Source organism: Lipophrys pholis (assembly GCF_963383615.2).
Source record: "Lipophrys pholis genome assembly, chromosome: 14".
In the NCBI taxonomy this organism is placed as follows: domain Eukaryota; kingdom Metazoa; phylum Chordata; class Actinopteri; order Blenniiformes; family Blenniidae; genus Lipophrys; species Lipophrys pholis.
In genome coordinates, this window is record NC_137633.1 from 17,360,226 (window position 1) to 17,385,798 (window position 25,573).

The 25,573-nt window shown below is 40.9% G+C and overlaps 2 protein-coding genes across 2 annotated transcripts; both read right to left on the reverse strand.

Annotated features, from left to right (window-relative positions):
• Positions 1-1,809: 1,809 nt before the first annotated feature.
• On the reverse strand, positions 1,810-8,146 carry LOC308120188 (uncharacterized protein). Its single transcript, XM_080480639.1, has 2 exons — positions 7,884-8,146; positions 1,810-5,405 (listed from the first exon to the last, which is right to left on the reverse strand). The coding sequence occupies exons 1-2, from the start codon at positions 7,932-7,934 to the stop codon at positions 5,115-5,117; spliced, it is 342 nt and encodes a 113-aa protein (XP_080336765.1). The 5' UTR covers positions 7,935-8,146; the 3' UTR covers positions 1,810-5,114.
• Positions 8,147-12,011: 3,865 nt separating this feature from the next.
• On the reverse strand, positions 12,012-25,098 carry erich1 (glutamate rich 1). The gene is made up of 6 exons (XM_080480864.1): positions 24,798-25,098; positions 21,680-21,823; positions 21,457-21,594; positions 16,395-16,784; positions 15,156-15,350; positions 12,012-12,368 (listed from the first exon to the last, which is right to left on the reverse strand). The coding sequence occupies exons 1-6, from the start codon at positions 24,814-24,816 to the stop codon at positions 12,271-12,273; spliced, it is 984 nt and encodes a 327-aa protein (XP_080336990.1). The 5' UTR covers positions 24,817-25,098; the 3' UTR covers positions 12,012-12,270.
• Positions 25,099-25,573: the final 475 nt, after the last annotated feature.

Consider the following 25,573-nt stretch of genomic DNA (forward strand, 5'->3'; position numbering starts at 1 on the left):
TAATTATGCTATAACAAGAACTAATTACATCATTAAAGCTTAACAGTCATCAGTTAAATTTTTATTAGACTGTGGAGCTGGTGACTACCCACACTCGGTAATGACTTTGCTACTTACATAAACAATACAGGTACTGAAATGTACTCAAAGCAAAAGTAAAAAGTTATTTTAAAAAGAATCTTGAAAATTGTTACATGCTGCCATTTTTTAAGACGTCTTGGCCCTTTTTGATGATAGTGGTTATGGATCTTTTGTACATGCTATATACTGTATTCGGGGAAAAAAAATCTACAGAAAGACAAACCTTCTGTTATGAAATCGTCATTAGTGTAACTCACATGGACAACTGGTGGCCTGTGGACCACCAGCCTTCAGTTATCACTCGCTCAGTTCATTTCAAGGGAAAACGTGAAATTCATGCATGCTGATTCAATTTAAAGGCATCGTTTTGTTCGCTGCCATAATTTCACTGATCCCCGGTGCTGAGTCGCAGTTTGGTAAAGAAAGTTAATATCGAGAGTTGGAGCTCTCAGCCGCTCTGCTCCCCGTCTCTGGAACTCGCGACCTCAACTGGGAAACCTGGACACATTCCCCCCCCACTTCAAATCAGAACTCCAAACACGTCTTTTCAAAACTGCTTAGTTCATCTGATGCCAATTGCCCTGTGTCTTGTGTTGTTTTTAATGTTTTTAATGCACTGTTTTAACCGATTGTACGGTGTCCTTGAGAGTATTAAATGTAAAGGTACTCAGAAAAGTAAAGGAGAAACTGATCCTCAGAGACAATCCAGAGCAGCCCTCAGGACAATGTTCAGTAAGTCTTCAAACCCCAATTAGTCTACAAGTTATTAAAAAAAGCTCCATTTGTCAACGTTTCAATTTGCTATCGTATCATTCCCATGAGGCCCGAGGCAGCAGAAAAAAAAAAAGATTTTGTTCTGAGAATCAATATTTACAGCATTTTCCAAGGCTCCAAACTACATTTATTATTCACAAGTGAGCTGGAAGTGCATGAGATACCGGAAAGGATGGCAATTGTTGAAAAAAAGCGGGTTTAAGAAATAATCCCAGATAAACGCGGGAACCTCTTATGGTTTTGTGGATTTCAAGAATCTCCGTATATTTGATGGGAGTTCCGTCAGAGCAGGAGACGTGAAATATGTTTACTTATACTACTTACTGTTACAAACAATCAAACACAGCTTTGCAAGACAATCAGGTTCTACTTAAAATGAAATTGCGATTTCGATAAAGATGTTGTTGGGATGACAAAGGTGGGGGTCATAAAATGAGTCTGAATAACTTTAATCAAGAGTTTTTCTTCACGTGAAAGTAAAAAGCAAAAACTAAATACCTTTACTTTTAATGACTTCTCTCTGTGACGTCTTAATTATTTTAGTCTTCCAAAACCTCTCGTGATTACAAGAGCACAGTAACATATGATGAAGACAGAGGGGCTGCGTAACTGATGAGACGTGTATAAATAACTGCACCTTGCCGTCTTTAACACAGAGATGCAAAAAGAAATCTGTGATCTATGATTTTATACTTTACATCTTTACTGGACGGAGCCCGTCCAGTTTCTCGTTGTTGATGACAGCAAAGGCACAAAAAGATTCAGTCATGCTGTGATAGTTTGAAATGTAAAGCATGTTTCAATTGATAGTACTACTATAGATACTACTTTAAGGTGTTTGAAAACTGTGCAATTCTGACCTCTAATGGCAGAAATCTATACCTTTGAATCAAGAGTACCTCAGTGATCCCAGTGTTGAGCTTTGGTTTAGACAAAGCTGGCCATACTCGAAATGAAACGCTAATCATCATATTTATTGGTTTAAAAAAAACAGGAAATATGCTGAAACAATATCTAAAGATATTACACAACTGATGTGGAATATTGTTATTTCCAATCTTGTGCAGGTTACAGCAAAATAGGTTTTGGTTGCAGTTGCCACCTACTTCTTTAAAATAAAGCACATTTTCTAAAGGTTGTTTTTTACACTAACATATTCTTCTCCTCGTAATCTTTAATGTAACACAAACTCTAATCCGAACACTAATTCTAACCATTACTTTGGATGTGGATTGTAAAGCTAACTGAAACTAAAGTAATCATACTTTATTAAACCCCTTGAGGAAATTGTCGTTTCTCCATTTACTAATCTTGTGTCTGGGATGCGCTGGGCACACACACTAAGGTGCTCCAGGGAGCTGATAGGTTCAAGGGTCTTGCTGTAAACGGATAAAACACTCTTATTTGTGGGAATAGAGTTTGTGTCATGGCCACAATTTAAACTTTTATTTCAGATGTCATGTCTAGGGCTCCGTAGATTATTACACAATCAATGTGGGGAAAAAAAAAAAAGGAAGTCATTGAATCATGATTTTAACTGAAATGTGAGCTGAATTGAAGCAATAGTGAAACACAGGAGGAATGCCATAGTGACCTTCTTCATATCTAAGAGTTTTTTTTATTCCCAGGACTAAGTACGCAACATGACGTTTGACTGAAACATTTGTTTATTGTTTTAAAAAAATAACAACTTGACCGTAAAAAGTTCGGACAGAAACAGTCCAGCAGAGTCTTTGTCAAAAGCTTTTTTTTTTTATTTCACAACTGTCTTCCAAACATCTTTTCATGAAATATGTAGTATTTCACTAACACAACAGCTCCTTCCCGAAATGGGCACAGCTGAACTCGGGTTAGTCGACACCTCCCAGACTATAATGGATGAGCACTGATGTGTGACGCAGGCGGCATACCTTACCAGACATCCCCCCCCCCCCCGCATTTATACCCCGACACGTTCCCGTCCCGGCGGCTCTCCCTCTATAAACTGTACCATGCTGAATGAAACAGGAAGTGTGCTGCGGCGGGGAGACGAGCTCCATCCCTCGCCGTCTGATTGAGATCAATAGGTTTTCGCTGTGCTCTGTGCTCACTGTGCACCACTGCAGTACCAAGAGAATCCATCAAAACCAGCCAGGTGCAGTACACAGCCTCCAGCCCTTTTACCCACATCGATTTTTGAGAGTCCTGGGAGTGTTGTCCCCGAACACGGCTGCAGGACGGAGTTTGACGCGTGCCCGACAAATACTTTCCGACTCGGATTAAAGAGTTAAATGTATATAAGCGAAGCAGAGATTTACAGACGCTGCAGAGGATTCTGGTATTTCTGAAACCATCGGAACCCCATTATAGAATTGTTTATGGGTGTCAGTGTCAGTCCAGAGGTGAACAACTGTTTGTTATGATGCCAGTTGGAGCCATTAGTCTGCTCTGCAGAGTGGATTCTCACCATTTTGTTGATGGCCTGCTGTGTTAGCGTTCTGGAGGTCCGCTACCGGGGGGGGGGGGGGCTCCCACCAGCCACTCGTCCAATTTGGCAGACAGACAAAGGACGGCTAAAAAAAAAATTTATTACAAGGTCTGGCCGACCCCTAACTGATCAAACACTTAACTTTATCACCAACATCCTGTTTTACACCTTTACTGAACACCTCTTTCTCTTCCCCTCCACATGGAGACAAACATTGTTTCGTAGACAATCATAGCAGGCAACACCCCCTAAGGCACAGCACGCATTCTCAACCACGCTTAGCGTCTCGCCAAGATCTCACGTCCCTTTCCGCACTGGCTCAATAGGACACGCTTTAAGTCTTTAAAACATAAAGCGAATCCGGTTGCTTTCCAAGTGAAAAGCATTTATGCATCCATGCGTGACGGTGAGATTGATGGTGGACACCACAGGGGGAACGGTGCAGGGTTGGGATGTGTGCTCACTGCCTGAATCTCACTGCTCCTTGTCTGTTTTCTCACTCTAATACCAGATTAGGTTAATGAGTGTGTGTGTGTGTGCCAGGGATGACTTTCCACTGGGGTTAATCCCCGACGAGGACACATGCTTTATCCCGCAGGAATCACCATTCCACTCTTCACCACCCGCTTCGTACCAGTCACGTAAATTAGGGCTCACAATCCAGCAATAGTGCAAGTGTTATGCAAGTGCTGTTAATTTCAGATGTGTGGTTAACGTTTGGGGCTGCACGACATCAGGCGAACATGCGATAGTGTTCTTGTGGTAAATACAAAGACTAAAGTGGATGATGTTAATGTTTTTCTGCTACTAGATTGGTTCTCACAAACAACAGTGCTCTTTCTCTTGGCCTTAATTTACACCAGCTGTGGCTCTTCATTTGTTTTTCATCATATGTTCCAGCAGTTACTGGTGTTCCAGTTTGGTTTGAAATTTTGTTGTTTTTGATTTTTGCACATCTGAATTTGTAGTATTTGTTAAGTATTGTTTTTGTGATATGTTTATATGTATCACAATATCACGGTAACAATAAATCTCTTATCAATTGCATGATTTTAATACGATTCCTCTGATTTAAAGTAAAATCAACATCTGTTATCTCGCCACAAAAAAACCACCCTGCTATTTTTAACCACCCTGACAGAAAGTTGAACATCCTGAAATCACTGACTCAACCGCAAAATCCAAACCTGTGAGTCTTCCTATTGACTGACAGCCAGTGCACGCCACGCCAGAATACACCAGAGGCTTGTTGACGGATGGCACCTGCTCCTCCTCGGAGGGAATCAATCGAAGTCACGGGCAGGGACTGGATGCTTGAGCACTTACACATGGCTTTCTGCCTGAGAAAAGATCGAAGGGAAGGAGGGCCGGGGGGGGTTACAGACAGACGGTTGCCAACCATCTGTGTACACAGGGGCAGTGCCAAGCGTCAGCACCATTTCACGCCAGGCCTCAAAAAGACACACAATGCCTCCAAATTGAACATGGTAGCTCATTCAGGCTATATTCAGCAACAGTCTTTGGGAGGTTCCAGCAGCAGTCACGTTCTCACTTGATGCCCTTTCAGTGCTCTCTACTATGTGCGAATGTGTGATACAATCTGACGCATTAACTGTGTGTGTGGTGCACAACTACTACATGATATCTGCTAACGCACAGATTCAGTCAGATATCCGTGCCTGCACGCCTTAAGAGAGCACGTGGGCCACATTCGTGCAACGGGCCTGCACAGCTACGATCTCAGATGCACAGAGCACAGACACTGGACCTCATCCTGTGATACTACATCCATCTACAACTGAACTTTCTGGCCCACAAAGGAGGGAGGCGGGATCTCCTGGCAGGCAGCGACCCGGCGGGTCACGTCCAGGACGGGGGTCCTGTGTGCCGCCGAGCCCAGGGCGCTGGCGTCGGTGTGCGAGCCGACCCACTGCAGCACGCGGGCGGAGGGCCGGTGGTGGAGGGCCAGCTGCCTGGAGCTGTAGCCGCACATCCCGATCCCCACGGCCCCCAGCAGCATCGCCACGCCCGGCATGGTCCTCGCAGCCGGCGGGGTTATGGCCACGTTGTGGTAGGCCTGCGTCTGAAAGGAGAGAGGAAGGTCAAGCTATGAGCGATATGCTCACCTCCCACCAATCCCACAGAGAATAAAACTCCAGCTTTTCCCATTTACTAAATTGTGTCGCATCTCTTTTAACAAACAAAAAGCTCATCTATTTTTGCGACATGGACGATTTCCTCCGCGAGCCCCTTGACAATTATAAAACGCATTTGGGAGTAAATTATAGAACCTTCATAGTTTCTAATGGAGCTGTGTCACAGGCTGTTGGGAAGCCATTCCTGTAGCTCACTCACTCAGATCTCATTTCCACTTACAATCCAATGGACTGTCACAAGCTTCAATTTCTCCATTGTTTGTGATAAACACAACAACCACTCAGCTAAAATTGAAGCCATCCCACAATTACTGCAGCAGCCGCCTCCAAATTCCACCTAATTGTGGTTTGTGTGTCTGTCAAACAAAACCCCCCCCCAAAAAAAACACCACTGTGTTTCATCATTTTGACAGAGCTGAATCTGGTGAGACAACGGAGTGGGAAAGAAAAGGCAGAATAATGTTGAAATGAATGTGTTTTATGCGCTGTCTCCATCAACAAACCTCTGTATGCGACCATAAAACCAGAAGCTTGCAAACATCTTATTATACCGACAGAAGAGTTTATCAAGCTCACAGCAAAATCTTCAATTCAAAGTTGGTCTTTTGGGGCTTTAAGTTGAAATACATTGTCACATTTGATGCAAGATAGAAGTAAGAGTTCAGGGAAATAGAGAGTTGCTTTCAGACTCTGCATTTTGAATACAAAGAGCCAATTTCACTGTTGCATTGAAAAATGGGCACCTTTTTATTTTCTATTGTGCTTCTCACAGCACACAGCACTGTGCAATCTACTATGATTGTGATTTTTAAAGTGTAGAGCAGCTGTAGGGGGGTCAGGGTGACGCCTTTTTTTAAGCATTACCATTTTCTTTAACGTATTCAGACAATTCCTGAAAAAACTAAATTAATTATAGGTAAAACTCGTAATTATGTCCAAACATACATTTTGATGACTGGTTTCATTATATTTGTGATGAAGATGAATTATACAGTTGGAGACTGTATAGCACTTTCCATATATTTGTTATATAAAATGAGAAAATGGGGGGGGGGGGGGTTCAATTAGATTCAAGCTCTGTGAGGTGGGTGTCTCAATCTTCCACACTTTCAGGACCTTTTGACTGAAGAAATATCACAGAGAGGGAGTGTTGTTCTCAATTTCAGCACGACTGTGATCCGGCCGGGAAAGATTATCACGGCTGTGCTATTCAAGTACAAAAGAATAACCTTGAGTGTCATTCTGCTCTTATTCGGCACAGTTCTGGCATTTATTGATTAACATCTCTATTATTTATATATTAACTATTTGTTTTGTCTCTGCCAACACAAATAGTGCCGATTGCTGAGTGCTGATTGTTTCTACACAACACAAAACATTACTTTGTTACTGTACTTCTTCATTAGCATAGGTTTTCTTTAAATGATGTACATTTATTTGAACTTTTCTACAACAGTCAGACTTGACTGCTATTGGTATCATTAGAAACAACAGTGGGGTGGAGTGAAACACACAACGTCTCTCAATGTTTTTCTACAGAATATAAGTACTAGAAAATCTTTCATCAATTTTATAATAATAATTGGTGTTGTTTTTTTTTTTTTTGCTGCACTGTATCGTAAATTGTATTCTCTTTACTTTATAGCTTTGATTTTATTAATGTTTTTTTTTTTTTAAAGGTTTCTGCAGCTTTTCTGTTTTCTTAATCTGCACGTTTTCTGATGTTAAACATTTTAAACTTGCTTTACCATTCATGTGCAAATCATTAGACATTTTTGGGGGGGATGTCAGGTTTCTTAAAAGTAGATAATTTCCACTCGTTCACTTCTATATTGCTTTGTTTCAAATAGTATGTTTTGATTGAATGTTGAAAATCCCAATGTATTAATTAGGAATTAATTTCGGAATCCAGAGAAAGCTAAGAGCTTTCTTCTGCTAGTTGGATGCTTTTTAATATATGGAACATATGGCTGTCTTTATATGTACTCTACAACTGTCTTAATTGTTACACTGTAGTTTTGCACTGAAGCTTCATTTTGTGTACTTTACACTTTCAAAAGAAAAAGTGTTGTGACAAAATACTTTTCAATCAAAGGAATATAATGTTACCCCTCACTTTTTTCTGTTTATTTATTCATTTTTTTCTCCAAAACTGAAATAGATATAAATCATATTTGGAAAAGACAAGCCCTGATTCTCACAGCTAGAATCCGCAGATCTATCTTGAAATGAACTAAAAATATGTTTCCTAAAAGTCACGATGCACAAGCCATGACTCAGCACTTTTCAACAACGTAGACTCACTTCACACTCCAAGCATAGCAGATTACTTTACATTTTGTTTGTATTTTATTGATACTGGATTTGATAACAGATTTGACCTGAACATTCAGAGTCACACTCACCTGCAGCAGCCTGATGTAGCCAGGAGTCAGTCTGGGGAGTCTGTAAAACATCTTTGGAGCCTTTCAACAAGGATCAATAGACTTGAGTGAGCTTGAGTGAGCAAACTTGTGAAATCAGATGCCTTGAAGGCCAGATGACACTCGGCTCCCTGACTCGTTCCTCTGCCTGGACTCCCCGGGCCGGGAAACCCACTGACGGGGTCACTCTGGGTGCGCTTGACGACTCCTCAACCTCCACCCAGTTATCTGCTGCGGGACAGTCTGGTCAGCTCTTATAACGCCTCCTTACGGCCTTTACATAATAGGAAGGCTGTAGGCGGTGAGACTAAGGGGATTACTGAAAGTGGGACTCAGGGACAAAGGAGTCAGCCTGGACAGAAGTAAGCCGGGGAGTTCAGGAGACGGTGGCATAGCTTGATGTCACTGGAAACTACCTTTAAATGATATTTTCCTATTTATTTCTGCAATAAAAATCTGCAACGATTTGTGACACGGAGTTGAGAGCAGTTTATTGTATTAAATCACTGGATTCCTGCATACATTTGTCACGTTGTACTTCTTGTAACTTGAATTATTTCACCAGTTGGTAACAATGACTTTCAAAGTGACATGTCATGGTAAGGCCACTTCATTTGGCAAATAAAATAGCCTTTACCTGCCAGCCAACAATAACCTACCTCCATGTGCAGTTTTGTTGCTGCTTTTTCTCGCCATCATTCATCCAAAAAATGAACAGGTGTGAATTGTATTCTCTGTGCTGGAGCGCATGCATTTGAAAATATTGGCCTTTAATAATGACTGATGAAAAACAAACCAAAATAATGTGTTTACTCAAGAATCGGGAGAGAGGAAACCAGAGCACTGGGAGTCTTCTCTTTCATACTCGCCTTTTTAAGGATTTTAATATACGTTTCTGTCTGTAAAGTTAAATGTTACTGACTTCAGCATCTCTCTCTCAAAAGCCTCATATATATGTACAAGTCATTTGAAGTCAGAAGCACCGTTTGAATCTGCCACGTTAGTTGATTTGGGTGTTTTTGTTTTTTTTTCCTTGTTGATGTTCAGAATAGCCTCCACTGCCTCGTCAGCAAATTTCTTTAAGCTTTAATATCCTTCCTGGCCTGAGGGTCCTCAGCTCACAGTGAGGTCTTTTAATGAGGTGCCTGTGCTGATAACGTCTCCCTCAGTGAACGGGAGGAATTTTCTCCAGCGAGTGCGGCTGACAATGGCCTTCAGCCCCCCAACCCCTGCATCCATGAATACTGTGAAACTCTGGTGGTATCGCTGCGATTCACAGCGGAATCGTAATGCCTGCTTGTGTGGACTCAAACAAAGCAGAGATAGAAACTCAAATACACAAATATAGGGTAACTAGTTATCTTTAATGCAAGTTTTGGAACTGTGGGAGCAAAGCGGAGAACTCTGAATAAACACACATATGTGCAGGCATGCAAACTCTTCAGAGAGGTGCAGGCTGAGTCAAACCACGCAATCATCCCAAAGCACCAGCAGTGTTGTGATTTTCTTTATGGTTGGTCCACCTTCGCTTTTCACCCTAAGTAAGATGCTTCTCGAACTGGGATGATCTCGAAAAGACTATTTATATTGTCACATTACTGTAATGCTCTATATGTAATTCTTAAACAATCTTCGCTCTATTGCCTCCAACTTGCTACAATTTTTTTCAACCATCACTTCCAGGTGTAAACATATTTGTCATGGTACACATTTCCTTTCTTGTGTAGATTTGAGATTCTGACTCTGTCTCTTGTTTCAGGCTCCTTGACTTTTGTCTCTTTCTGTCTGATTGCTGCCCTGACGGGTTTCACCTGTGCGTGAGTGTGTGCTTGTCTTCGCCTGGTGGCTGTGGTGTGTATTTGGTGTCTCCCATGTGTCCTGGTGGTTGGTCTGGGCTTTTCCAGTATCTCATCATTATCTCCTCTGATCTCAAAGAATGTATTGTTTTGGATGTTGGTTTTTCATGCTCTCCACCAGCGGCAGTGTCTGGCGTCCTGAGTCTTTCTCTGAGCAAACCTGTCACAATGCAGTTGCTTTCAGTTCCTTCATGGGCTCACTGTCAATTTTAAGCTCCTACTGTTTGTTTTTACAGCTTTCATGGCCTCGGCCCACCTTAATGCTACGTGAACACATCAGGGCGTTAGGATCATCAGTTCAGCGGATGCTGGTTGTCACAAGTCCAACATATAAACTCTGGGCTGTCGTATGTCTGCTTACACACCGTGGAGCAACATTTCCCTCTGAGATTCACAAGGCTTCTGATTGAGCTTTTTCAAATTCAAGCTTAAGCCTTATTTAGTGAGATCAGCTTGTTTTCCTTCTTTGTGATCGTAGATTTGATGGATCCCTTAAATTTCTTTGCTTTTGTGTGACCGCACAGTTATGTATTTGTAGATATTTAGTATTGTCCACTGTTATTTTTAGCCTTTTTTTATTCCTCATATTCTTTTTCTCTTGATGGTATCATGTTTTTATGTACTTTGTCACTGGTAGTGATAGGTTTTTGTAAGGCTTGTTACAAATACAAATGAATTGATCCGTTTTTCTTAACAGTGGTGTGATTGTCTTTATGGTTGCATGCAATATGGGTTTGAAATTACCTTTTGTTTGATTTTCAAAGCACCACAACTCATTTTATTTGTTTTTGACATGGAGCTGGGACTAATGAGGTTCCATAACAGGAGTAATAATAATCAGAACATTTGAAGACCCACTGCTTGAATATATCAATGTTTTCTTTTTATTCTAGACAATCCTCATCGGGCAATTTACTGAAGTCCTCACTCATGTTTAGAATATCTGTCTGCATAATGAGCCTTTGAGTTTTTCACCAGACACCTGGTGTGTCAGAACTGTCCAGCGCAGACACTCACTCACTCACTCACTCACTCACAGCAGTGTGCTGCTGGTGTCTACTGGTGCAAGCCCAGCTTTGGAACAATGGCCCGTCCAGAAGCTGCTGCCTGGCAGAAGACTCTCACTCAGGTCATGGCAATGTCACTGACCAGCCGAGATAATTCTCTGCCCTCTTCCTGAACCCATCTGCTGGCATTGAACGATGAGTAACTGCATTAAAATAGATTACCTGAGCGACAGACAGGTATTGTGATGCAGGAGATTAAGCTCGTGACTCAGCGGGTGGTCCTGGTTTAAAAGGTCATTCAGCAAGAGTGGAAGTTAAAAATCACAAACTTACATAAGTTGAAAATTAGTTTTTGGTACTTTTGAAAGTATTTAACTGATATAGCTCATTTTGCTAGACTCATCCACACCTTTACTCACCAATGCTGATGCTGTTCTTGCGAGTTTTTCCAGTGTCTTTCCAAAGGGCACTTGGGCACCTGGACAGGGTGATAACAGGAGGATTGAACCACAAACAGTGGGATTAGAAGAGGACCAACTCTACTGTCACGGCAACTTTACTCATACTTAAGTACATATGTACTTTTTACACAATTAAATTTGCTGCTTTCAAAAACATCAGACAAAGCCTGAAAAATACAGATCCACAATAATAAATTAGCATTTTTGTCAAACATCATAAGTAAACACTTCACCAGTAATAGCTTGTATTTTAATGATTATTTTTATGGAATTTCACTGACTACACTCTCATTGGTAATTAGCATTCAAATCTTCCATCTGCATTTGTGTAGAAAATACATTTACTCTTTCAATAGAAAATAAAATCCTGCTTGATATCAGTATTTGTTTCCCACAAAAAAATGGATTCTCAAAGTAGTTTTAGAGCGGAGTGCTTAATGTGTATAATAGCTTAAGTGTCTTTTAATAGCAGCACATTTTACTTGCAACTGAGTACAATTCAAGCAATTTAACAGTAGTTGGCCGAAAGATGAATATATGCGTTGGCACAGTTTGACCCCTACAGCTGATCAGTTCAGGGTTTAAAGAGCAAATAAGAGAAAAATCTCATTGAGCAATAAAGCTGCCAGAAATGAATTTGCGGGCAAAATGTTGTATATGATAGAACAGTGATCAAGTTAAGTGGCCGAATTTAAATGTCAAAACATCCTAAAACACCACTGGAGCGCTTGGTAGAGCTGCGATCTGGTTTATCTGCAAGATGAAAAGAATGAGAACAATATGAATCCCAATTTCATCTTCAGTTTAGTTGAAGTCCATATAAAAATGAAAGGCGGGTGACATCTTCAGACTTTACAAGATTAATCGTCTGAGATGAAAATGTGTAGAAACAGAGGAGACATGGAGAAAAATAGAACATCTTTAATAATACAAAATATTTGACATATTCACATGCAAAATGTTCAAAATGTTGTACAAGAGAAGAAAACCTCCAGAATTTGAGAGAAATCCTCCTGCAGCGTCGTCGTCTGTGTGACTGACAGTCTCATGGGTGTTTTGTAGAAAGCCTGGTCTTGTCTCCCTGCATGGGGAGAATGTCTGTGATCCAGTATTGGAAGAGAGAAACGACTGCAGCAGTTTCCTCTAAAACACAAAGAGACCAAATGAAACAGTTCAGTTCCAGCTGGAGACACAACAGCACAGAAGAGACGCACACACTCTTGTATTTTTGGTACAATGCATCAAATCTACACGTCGTTCCTCCAAACACAAACTTTCTCTCGCTTGTTCCTGAAAAGCTTGAATTCAATTTATCGAGCGCTGGAGGTAAAATAAGCTGCGCTAAGAAGAGCAGTCAAACTATGGTTATTTGTCAGAGGAAGTGAAAAATATACTTAAAGAAAACTTTGTTCCAGACCTGCGTCTGCAGTCAACCGATTGCCGCTGCAACGGCAGATGAAGTGAGAGGAGCTTTACTGGATTTATTAGAAAAGCTTTGAAAGCATGCATGCATATGGATTAGCTCTGGCACAGCACTAAATTACTGTTATGTCAAGGTACAAACAATGGAGGTTAATTAAAACCCTCAATGATTGAAAAAAATTCTCACATTGTGCTGATTCATGACTGTGAAACTGGATGCATGTTGAGAGCAACTAAAGCTTAAAACAAATAACGTTTCAGTCACAACATCTTTTGTACTCAGCTTTTAACTGGGGGTTTTCAAAGTGAGAAAAATCTATTATTGAAAGACATTTTAGAAGGTTATTGTTAGTTTAAGAGAAATAAACTGAATTCTAAAACAAGCTTCAGTGCAAAACTAGTGTCAAACAGGTTTGCCAGTTTAAGACGATATAGAAAGACTCACTAGATGTTTTATAGTCACTCACACAAGTTAGACTTTTGAACACCAGTGAAATATTCTATCTTTTAATGAAAAAAACAAACAAAAATAAGAACAGTTCAACGTTGAACCAAAATTTACCACTTTAGGAGTGACAAAGCATGACACCTTTTACATACTTGGAAATTCATAAATCTTGATTTATTTTTTTAACTAGTTTCATGCTCATTTCATTCATATTTTTTCTATATTTCAATGTTTCAAACATGTGTAGTGATGCAGTACGTGGAATTAAAGCTTCACACAATCAAACTAGGTTTCAGTCCTAACTAATAACAGGTTGTTTTTTTTTAGATTATGTTGTCCATTTAACTTCAATGGGGATAAAACTACAAATGTAACTGCTTTGACAGTTGCAGGCTGTATATAAAGACTTAGGAGATATTTTGAATTAGCAGCCTTTATCATGGATAAAGATGTACCTCTTGGTACCTCATCCTCGCACAGTGATGTGCTTCTGTTCTGATAGCAACATCTTCAACCCGCCAACCAAAGCCACACTCCCACAGCTCGGAGGGAAAAGCCGGCTTTCAAGCAGTTGTGCCGCAGGTGCATGAGGAGACCGGAGGCGGGCTTTAGTCTCCACTCTCACACGCATACGGTCATGTGCACAACAGCCGCAAAGTCTCTGCTGATCCTATTACGAAGCCAACTCGTCAACAAACACACCGGGTGGGTGCAAACATGTCTGTTGACAAGATGAACAAGTCGAAGCACGCTGGTTAACTCTTGGTGGGCGTTGCCTGTGACCCATGAGCAACAAGGACAAGACGAGCTTCGGTGGAAACAAATGAAGAGCGTGTGCGTGCAAGTAAAGACAAGTGAGGGCAGACGACAATAGAAATCAAGGTGAAGGAGAATACAGGAGGAGGCAGGCAAGGACAGACGGGGGCAAGTGGTAACTTGTTGGGGCGAGTCGAGTCAGTGAAGAGCCCCGGGCAACATCTGACTGGAAGAGGAGAACATGGACTGGAACTGCATGTAACCATCATGATGAGATGTTGAATAAGCTGCTTTAGAATCTCGCAGCTGTTTGTGTGAATCCTGCCGATGAGAAATGTGAATTTTGTGGACAATTTGTCAATGTTACATTTAAATGCGATTTTCTTTTGCTTAAGTTTGCACAAATTGACAAAAGAGATTTGAGACCATGCTATATATTCCCTCAACAGCTGCAAATGTTTCCATTGTTTCACTCTTTGAATTAAACTCACGACAAAGAACCCCTGAGGGTTGCCAGAGAGCTCAAGGGAGGCAGGAACAATCTCATCACTATCAATTATTTAGATAAAACACACCTAATAATTTGTACAAAATGTATTGTGAGTGTAATAGAGACTAATTAAAATTATAAAAAAAAAAGCCCTAATGTAAACTCTATAGGTCTGCTTAATATTGTATTGAAAGGATATCGTCTTTGTTGTTCATGTTTTACTTTCACAAAATTTTCAACATTTCCAAGTCAAGCTGGAAATTCTGGGGTTCCGTTTACACGACAACGGTGCTCGGAGTCACTGAATACGGAACTTTTTGAAAACGGCTCCCAAGTTGGACCGCTCTGACTCTGTCTCCATGGAAACAGGGAAAAACGCAACTTTTCTGAAACACTGCAACTGCGCATCTGCACCAGTAGGTGGACAATAACTACATTGGCAGACTCCAGAGTGGCATGACGTTTGTTCATGCGAATGTGCAGCGTATTGTATTGTATGTGTGTGACTTCACAACAAAATCAACAAGCAGCGCCAACTTGTGGCCTGGCATGCGAACTACATCGTTTCTCAGCATTTTTGCAGTTTCCGTGTGAGCGAACATTGTTTTCAAAATGTTGCTGCTAAAACACAAAACTTTTGTGAAACAAAAACGCAAAAGCGTTTGTTTTTGTTTGAAACGTTGTTGCGTAAACGACGCCATAATAGCAAGTAGCCAGACAAAAAGCAGTTTTCTGTTCTATATGTTTCCCCCAACAGCTATGAAAAAACCCCAGTAACATTGTGATCACTTCGACTGTTGATGTTTTGACTCACCTGCAGATAAAACCGAGCCGCCGCTGAGTTCTTTCAGTGCCTTTTCCAACTGGTCTGCCTCACAGTGCTGAGCGAAGGCCTTGAGGTGGTACAGCTGCCTCAGCACACAGCCGGGCCGGCCTCCAGTGGCCAGGCTTTCCAGGAGCTCGTCCACGGTGGCAGACAGCTGAGGGACCCCGCCTGCATGTAATGAGGCTGCTCAGAGGACGGAGAGAAGGTATCAAATGAAGGCATCAACACAACTGTTTCAAACTGCTCCCACATTCATGCTCCATCACATTTAAGAAAGTCTTCTGGTTTAGAAAGCTGGTCATGACCTGATCTTCAGCTCCCCCTGCAGCTTAATGAACTTGTTTCTCTGGCCGACCTTAAAAGTCCTGATTAAAAACTCAGTGACTGAAGACATCGTCTGTTCAGAGGAAGCAATCTCTGTTTTAATGATTCTTGAAATGTGGGGAGGGCCTTCATGTGGGGGGCACCAGGGAGCATACAATGTGAAATTATTTTATTAAAGCACATGTTTTAAAAACTTCCTTGATTGTATTTTTAACAATGAGAATAACGACTATTCTGATTGTGATGGATACCAATGTGTTAAAGATAGACGTTAAAGCCGATTATACAAAAGAGGTGCGAGAATGAACGCATCTGACATTAAAACTGTTTTTTTATTGGCAATAAAACCAAATAGTGGTTAATACCAATATCTCACTTGTGGAAAACTACAACTTACTGAAACACAATTTGCTTGTTAACTTTTACAACAAAAATAATAACTTCCCAATCATATTTCATCTAAAATGAATCAGATAGTTTGTAACCAGCACATGGCACTCAGCATTCAAATACTGAATAGATAAAACTCACATAAACACCAACGTCTTTCCATCAAACACATCTTAAATGCCACTTTTTGTGCTTTTTACTGATGATTTCAGCCACCTCTGTTGAGTTAATGTCTTATAATTTCTCAGAAAAGCACAGACGTTCTGCACCTCAAGTGTAAAAGGAATTCTGGTCTCCTGTTTTCATTAAAATGCTTTCATTTGGTGGAGTTTAATTATGAGTTTATGAATTACATCAGAAAGTAGCAGCAGCTCCTTTCGCCTAATAGCATCCGAAATGAGTGGAAATCAAAACAAGCTTTCATTAGAGCGTGTTGAATTTTAAAAAGCTGGCGGGGAGTGCGGAATTACTTGCTGCAGGGGAGCAAAGTGTTCGCAAGCGATAAACACTCACAATCTGACATGTAGATTTCCATCGTTGTTCTCAGGAAGTCCGACACTTCTGCAGCTTTTCTCTCGTAATCCTCCGCTTCCTCCTTCGTCTCGTCGTCTTCCGCATCCTTCTGGTAGGTGAACTCCACCGCAGCGGCCCGGGGCATCAGACCCAGAGAGAGGAGCTTCTCTTTGTGCCGTTTCTTCTTCAGCTTCCTCTTCTTGTTCCTGCTCATACGCTCGCCTCCGTCATCCGCTGGCGTGGGACTCCCCGACGCTGCCCCATCGTTCCCAGACTCCGTTCGAGGCGCCGATTTCCTCCTCTTTTTCCTTCTCCTTCTCCGTTTGTGCTCCTCTTCTTCTTCTGTCTCTTCACCCGAGTCTTCACTCTGTTCTTGGACTTTCTCCTCATCTGAGAAACAGACAGTGAATTCACGATCAGCGGGCTGGTACGTCAAGACGTAAGCACCTTTCCTTGATGCTCAACTGAACCAACACCAGAGAGGGAACTGCAAACACAGGCCAATAACAAAGTTGCAGGACACTGTTGGAACATCCTGCTACTTACGGACCCCATGTGAGCGCACCGATCCAATATGAAACAAATAACTGGTTTCACAGGTGATGATAGGAGTTATGTCAACTTTTCAGCAGGAGGTGTCAGAACAGTTAATACAGGTGTAACTGCCTTGTGGGGGGTGGGGTCCTTCAAATGTGAAAATATTGTAAATTATTACTTTCACATTATTCAGTATTTCTATAGATTTTGAAAATTAGAACTTTTATTTATGTAGATTCTATAGATTTTAAAATTAGAAGTGTTTTGTGCACTAACCATTACTGTCAATCTCGCTACCAACCTTTGTCCTTTTTTTGTTATGTGGACTGTTAAGAACTAGAATTTCCCTTGTGATTAATAAAGTATCCATCTATATTCAGTCTGTCTATACAGACTTTGTTTTTTTGATCCTTCGATGTCGGCTTTTCCGATCATTGTTCAGCAGAATTCAAGTGTTGGATTGTTCACCCGCTAATGTGGAACGTGAGCTGGGATTAAACCGTTGTGAGACAGGACAGCTTTACTCTACTGTTTTGCTGCACTAATAATCCACAATATTCTATACACAATATTTTGAGGTCGAAAGTGCATCCTTTTAGTACAAGTGAGGTTACAATTAAAATCCTCACAAGTGTGTCCATCCTATCTTAATCTGTTACTGCTTCTATATTTGCCTCAACAAAAACAGTTCTTTCTCGTCTTCAAATTGTCAAAAGTTTACCTTGTGTCTCACACAGACTGAAACAAGAAGGTTTAAAAACCTGGCTGTGTGTGCCGGTTTCCTCCGAGCCACGAGCCGCAGCAGCAGCAGCTGATTCCTCTAATCAGATCCTCCTACTTTTCAGCTGATTGCGTTCCAATCAACAGAATCAGACGGCGCGGCCTCTGATTTAAAGACACGACAGAAACTTCAGCGTTCAAGCTGCTGGTAACAATCCCTCTTGTTTTGAATCCAGTAATGTGTATGATGAATGATTAAATCAAAAGTGAGCCAATGCTCAGATTGTGCATTAGTGATTTACAGCGCGTACACAAACAATATTCCACCACATTCCTCCTACCTTGGGGTAATCACCAACAGAGCGGCTGCAATTCTCTTGTGCTTTTATTAGTTCTTCTGACATTTACCAGCTCTTTCTCTGAATAAAAACTTTGATTTTTTTTTTTTTCAATCGCAGTGCTAAGTTTTTCCTCTTATGTTGTATTACTCAAACTTAACGACGAAAGACGACAGCTGGAGTGTGAACTGGTTAACCTCTGGTTAACACATAATGGAATGAAATGCTTGTGTTTACCACTAGTATCGAAAAAAAAGAAAAACACATATCAAGTGCATGTATTTAAAATTGTGAGACTTTCCAACTGTCATCTGCTCAGAGTGAAAATACCAAATAACACCTTCGAACATTTCTACTTCCTCACATTAACTTTAAAACTTTAGTTGATGTCAGACTTCCTAGGCAATTTCTAAATGAAACATTTTGTTGTGAATGATTCTTTAGATTCATAGCAACAAAAAGTATCATCACGTCTTCTAAAAGTGGAGTTCAGGTGTGTTGGTCCTCATATGCATGCCTGCAACTGTTCTCTTTAGCATTTATAGTTGTTCATTGCAAGTTTTTCAGTTAAAATATTAACTTCAATTCAACTCCAAGTTGCAATGATGAATGTAATGAAGGATTTTCTTCATAGAAAGAAAGAAAGAAAGAAAGAAAGACAGACAAAGAAAGACAGACAAAGAAAGACAGAAAGCTCTGTTCATTGTTCCTTGATCCTTTTTATTACATTCTCGCTATTTATCATTTTCATCCTGCAGTCAGGTTTTACTTCTTGTTTTGTGCAAACAAAGTAAAAAAAAAAAAGAAGATGAAAACTATTTTGAGGTATGAAACTCCAGACACCTTTTCTACACTGTATCTCCTAAAAATGAAGAGCATCATCATGATGGAAGATGCACTTGAATTTTTTCCTAGCAGCAATCAAAACACCATGAAGCAGGAAGTTGATTCTCTAAAAGAAGAGGAATGGCTGAAAACTGCCGATGAGACTCATTTGATGCTGATGCACACTGTGAGGTTAAAAGGTAACACACTGAATGAAAATGCATAAAATGTGACGTATATATTACAGCGGTTAGAATAACATCGCTTTAGTACTAAGTGCTATTTGTTTTTCTGTTCTGTCTGTGAAGAAAATAGTACATAAGGACATCAAGTGGAAAAAAAACTAAACCATGGAGAAACAATGAATTCTCGAGAACTTGTTCACGCCAGTGAGCAGGTTAGCTACCGGCTGTCTGGCAGAACAGGAGCAGCGATAAACTGAACATTGAAGAGAGAAGCTGCAGCTTATTGTGCTTTAATATGCTGTTTCTCTAAAACCTGGGCTGTCCTTTCCTCCAGCAAGCAACACGGTGGAAGATTTATAATCATTTCTTATTAACTATGTCTTCTTTATGGGAGATTAAAATGATTCAGAGTATCCCAAAAAAAAAAAAAAAAACTCCTTGAGGACCAAATGCAACTTTTAATGATCCAGTTCTGCAACATGGTAGATATGAGAAAACTGTGACAGCAATTAAAGTAGTGAGTTAATTAAACTTCTTCAGGCTGGTCTAAACAGGCGATTTTGGCTTGTCGGAAACAAAAGATGAGCAATTGAGATTTTGGATTTCACTGTGGCTTCAAAACGTCCTTGTATCGTACAATTAGAAGAGTTTCCGGGATGGCTTTAATCAGGTCTGATTCAGCGGACATTGTACCACCTTAGTTTATGATACGTGGTGATGTAACTTGCGATAAACTAAAAGACTGTCAGAGCCTTATACATGATAGATTAAAGAGCATTCCTAGGAATCCAAAATTTGTGTGTTCCCTTGCCACCAAAGGATTACCACCGCAACCTGTAAAATGTGTTAAAGGCTTAATGCTGACATGTTCTAACTGAACTTCTACGAAGCAGATGAGTTTAAAACAACAGCTGCTTTTCAAAGATCACAGTTTCTAACACTTACTATGAGAGCTATGGTCCTTTTCTCTGCAGAATGGACAAAAAACTTTAAACAAGTAGTCTAAAAAAAACAAACAAACACACGGCATTAACTTCCTGGAGCCTTCACCTTCAATAAATGTAAATGTCATGTAATGACAATGTAGAGACGGAATTAGTCACTCATTTGAAAAAATACATTCTGTGTTGTAAAAGGTTGTTAAAAACTAGTTCTATTTCTTCAAAGTTCTTGGATTACTAAAAATAAAAAGTTACTGGTGACTTGGAAAAGTAACTTCTTGGCGGCAGTGTGAGAGTATTGGGGACACACAGTAGTTATGGGTCATAGTTGTGGGTCAGATTCAGTTTTTCCTGAAGTTAGATCAGTGAGCTGGGAGACAAATCCTAACGTATACATGTTGAGCAGAACTCGGCAGAACACCTGTGCATGACCGAAATCAATCTATGGAGCAGCAATAAAACAGTCGAGCTAAACAGCCAACATGCAGACTGTTGTGGATGTTTATTTGTGGCTGGGGATTTATCACAGGTACTATAGATGCAGGTAATATTAAAATTGACAGTGATTGTACCAGTGTCATATTCATTTTGTATTGAGTGATACTGGTAAATATAGTGCTGTTACACCAAAATCAATTGCACGTTTTTCTGTAAGATTATCTTTTATTTAACTTCATAAAATCCAAGCTGAACCTCAATAGATTGTGAATCCCTGAAAGGTTCACTGCCGGCAAAATAAAAAAAAAAATCAATTAACAGAGGTTTAGCTGACGTGTGTAATTAATCAAAGTTAAACTCGTCCTTCCCTCGAGAGGTTTCCTTCAGACGGAGCCCTGCGGGAGCCAGCACGTCGAGGTGAAGCAGAGGAGTGTCAGGCGGATGGAGGAAGATGATAAGGCAAAAGAGGAAGAGCTTACAACTTTTGCCAAATCAACCACGCGGATCAAATGATCTGCTCAGCTAAAACACACAGGAAAATAATTCACCGAGATGTAATTATGTTTTTCTTTTTTTTTTTTGGGGGGGGTGCAAGATAATCCTTTTGGCAGCTGATAAAAAAGGGGAAGAGCGGCCAAAATAAACAGTCTGAAAATGGTGCTGATCAACGACACTCATCCCCGGATCTTCACAGCCAGTCGTCTCTGCCTCGTCACGGGTCAGGATGATATAAACTGAGTATTAATCGGCTCACACTCGGCCTCTGGGATGGTGTCGATATGGGTTAATGATGTCCTGGATGAGTTAAACAAGTTCATCCTGGCGAGTGCACTTAATTGTCGGATCAGAGTGAAACAAGAATCCCTCGGGGCTCGATCACACGCCCAGTTCACCTCAGGTAAAGAACACAATTGATTTTTTATTGCCGGTTTCTTTAAACTGGAGTGGCAGAGGCAATTAGAAAGAGTGACTTTAATACTGCGGAGAGCCATCCCGGAGAAACCCTGCATCGTAAATCTCCCCTGGGTTTTATGGCGCATAGCACAGCTCTGTAAATGTAAGATGATGGTTTCCTTACCAGCTGGGTCCTCCGCACTATTTATGCTGTGTAGTTGGGGAAGTGTGACGGATTCCTGTGACTGTACATCGAAGTCTGGAGGAGGAGGAAGCGCGGTGTACAGCCGACGGCCCTGATTGGCTGTGCTCGCCTCTCTTCCTGAGACAATAATAAACAATGTAGTGAGACACAATTAAAGAGCAGGAGTGCGGCAGCAATAAAAGCCGTTAGGACGTGATGTTACCGTGCGGCGCGTCCTCTCCAGACGCTTTTCTCTTCACCACATGGGTTTTCTTGGCGAGCGACTCTGTGATGGTTGGAGGGCTGCGTTCCTTCTCCGGTTTACGAGGAGGAGGGTAAAGCTTCTGCAGGACCTTTGACTGAAAGACTGAGGGAAATAACAGTTTTCAACATAAAATCTCTTTCTAAATGTTTTTCCTTGTTTGTGTGTAATATTATTTGAATGCCTTTTTGAGATTTCTGCATGTGTTCTGGGGCTGATCAACAATGCCTGAATAACAATATGCTTTATAATAAATACAGAACACTTAAATATATGATGGGAATACCTTTGTTCTTTTGAGATTTGTTCATCCAAATCCAAACAGTATTTCAGAAGCAGAGCAGTTTGGTGATTGATGATCTTGTTTATGTTTGACCGTTTAGTCTTACTTGTGTTTGATTTTTGTATTTTATATCTCTGCCCTGTGGCCACCATGTATGAAATAAGGCAATCTTTTCGGGCAATCTTTTTGAATTAAATGACTGATATTCACAGTTTTCTTTCATAATCAAAGTTCTGTTATTTATAATTTGCAGAAAATGAAAGCAAAGCACATTCAAACAATGTACTGCAGTTCAGTCTTTTTTGATATGTGCATGTTGCAATAACGATCATTTTGCAATATACATGCAGCTCTTTTGTGCCTGCATGCTGGACTCTGTAAATGTCTTCACCTCAAGCTGGACTTTCTTGGTGTGACAGAGATTTGTTCGTAACACTGACTCACTTTAAGTTTATCTTGTAGTTTGCATCACTGATATCTGAGCTCGGGTCTCAGTGTTGGGTTGCGTCCGCTACTCTTAAGACGTTTGTTAAAAAAATAAAAAAATAAATATTTTCATTAAAAGTTGTACAATTTGCTTGGTGGTTTGGTGGCCAGATTGAACCTCTTGCGGGCCGGTTTCGCTCCTCGACCCTTGTGTTTGATACATCTGCCCTTTCCTTTTCATGGTGAGAGAAAGAAGTTTGAGTCAGATGTAAAGCAGCATATCTTATGGTGACGGCATGAAATACTGTACACATTTTCCTATAAAACAACACAACATTATATAACATGGTGGAACATTCCTCCCATATATGTGTGTTTTTCTGGGTACTTGGGGTTCCTCCCACATTTCACACACATGCTTATTGAGTTGACTGCTGACTCTAAACGCTCTGTAGGTGTGAGTGTGTCGGTGGGTGATTCGGTGTCTCTCTGTGTTAGTGCTGTGATGGATTGGTACCATCCTCCCTTTTGCCCAATGCTCTGCTGAAATGGGCTCCAGCCCCCGCAACCTCAACTTGGACAAAGCCAATATAGAAGATGGATGGAAAGATTGAGGAAAATAAAATCTTTTATTTTTTAGGGACCGAGCCCGAAAGGCCAGGACCCTATTGTATTTGTAATGCATCTTTTGTTTTGTGATTTTTTCTTCCACTCCTGACGGCAGTAATCAGATTAAAGTTACTTCTCCAAATCACTGTGCGTTACTATTGCAGCATCATACCGAAGACACACACTGCCGCCCCCACCCCCCCATCCACTCTCAGCCAATCACAGGCCAAGTCACTGTAATGGTGCGTTCAGATACAATAAAAGAATCGGAACCAACAGAACATCATCATTGAATCATTGCAACAATAAAATACAACTGCAGAGACGTTATGCTATTTTTGTAATTTTCCTGTGTAAAAAGATATAATGGCAGGAAGTGAGTGAAGAAAAGTGAAGTGGCTTTACAACTAACTCAATGACCTTTTTCACGATTTTCATTCCAGCTCTGTGAGGAGGAAACTGAAAGGTCCAGCGAACATGAAGCTGTGGAGGAGGAGCTGAAGGAGGAGCTGCTTCAACAAACCTGAGGAGCAGACAACTGGTCCAACCAGGACATTATTAAACTGAACCGGCCACTTCTTCGTTGTCCTCCAAACGGACCCACACACACACACACACACACACACACAATCACACACACACACACACACACACACACACACACACACACACACACACACACACACACACACACACACACACACACACACACCAAGCATTGGGGTAACAATTATGGTGTGTTATGGTGCGTTCAAGCAGCTGGGATTTCTGTATTGTGGTGCACCTGAAAGAATCTCCCTGTGTTTGTGTGAGTTTTCTCTGGGTATTCCAGTTTTCTCTAATCGTCTGAAAACATGTATTGGAGGGTAATTGGTGACCCTAAATTACACGTAGATGTGAATATGAGGGCGTGTGTGTCTGTCATCTGATGGACTGATGACCTGATTCAGATCTGACCCGCATTCACTCATTCTGCCTTTTAACATCACTCACTCACTCTTTGTGCCACACTGTATTGCATGTATGAAAAGTGCTCTATAAAAAAAGACTAATTGATCGATTGACAGCTAGGAACAGCTCCTGCATCCAGCAACAACTTTGTCATCATCCATACAAGCCAACACTGGAATAAATTGCATTTCAGCTCAAAATCATATTCATGTATGTCACTTTCAAGCGTTAGAAATAAACTGAGTGGGCCAATTGCAGGATGCATTTTTGAACACTGACACTTATGTGAATGCTCTACTGTGTAGTGAGTTTGTATTCTTAACCTGGAAAGCTACTAATGAACACACCATTAATTAATTAATCTTGGGGTGTTAAAGGTTGATTCTAAAAGGAGCTGGTCCTGCATGTTTTATTTGTCTGCTGCTACTGCTGTAGAAATCAATACTGATTATCGATATCATAGCCATTAGAGTCAGCTATGTTGAAGGAGGAAAGTGTGTAAAGTGTGCAGGACAGCCTAACACTTACAGAAATCTTACTTACAGGGAGGAAAACCTGAGTGAGAAAATAACCATTTCTTTTGACAGTCAGCACGATTTTACTGTGATCAGTGTGTGTGTGCGGGCGCGCGTGTGTGTGCATGTAAGCTGGAATTTCTTGCAGATGACAGTGGAACACGTGCGTTTGTTTACATTAGCCATTAGCTCATTAGCCAGCTAGCAGCTGTAGCCTTACTAATCAGACGCAACACGTGTTTCTACAAAACCAGTCATGTTGAGACAAAAACACAACAACACAGGCGGCGCTCACCTTCTCTCCTTTGTGCCATGTGGACTACACCAGCCGAGCCGGAGCGAAAAAGATACGAGTAAAGATTTACTACTAAGATGTCATGAAGCTAGCTAGCTAGCCGAGTTAGCTTTTAAAACAGTTCAGACCTTCAACACAGAGCAGTAAAAGAAACCGCGCAGGTTGACGTGTTAAGAGATAGAGATGTGGTTACTTATAGCTTCAACTATCGCCATGAATCCATATTAATAATCCAATTTGTCCAGCAGCACTACCCTTCTCCACCGGCTGCAACACAGACACTGTTTGGCTTCAACAGTACACGTGCTCGCCTCCGCAACGCCAGCGTCCGTTCACAGACTTGTAAATTTAACTTTGAATTTAGTTTAATAGCTGACAAATGCATCATATACGTTAAATGTTGAAGACTATCACCATCCTTTAAATCCATTCTTCCTTTCGGCATAGGTGTTTTTGTCGTTTAACACGATTTAAGGACTTGTTATTTTGTGTGACTGCCGTTTATGCGGACGTGAAAATAATAAACACGTTCAGCATGGCTTTTAAATGGAAGGTGGGTTAACGTGTTACACTTAATTGAATAGAAATATTGTGGTTAACATGACCATTCCTGTAGTACTGCTGGAATAAGTAAATATTAATTGATGATTTATTATCTTCCAAACTTTTTTTTGAATGGAGAAGTGTCAGGAGACAGCGCCCCCGGCGGCAGAGCACCGTCAGTGAAAGCGGCTGGCGGGGCGTGCGCACAGAGCCGGCTGCAGGACGGAGTGGCG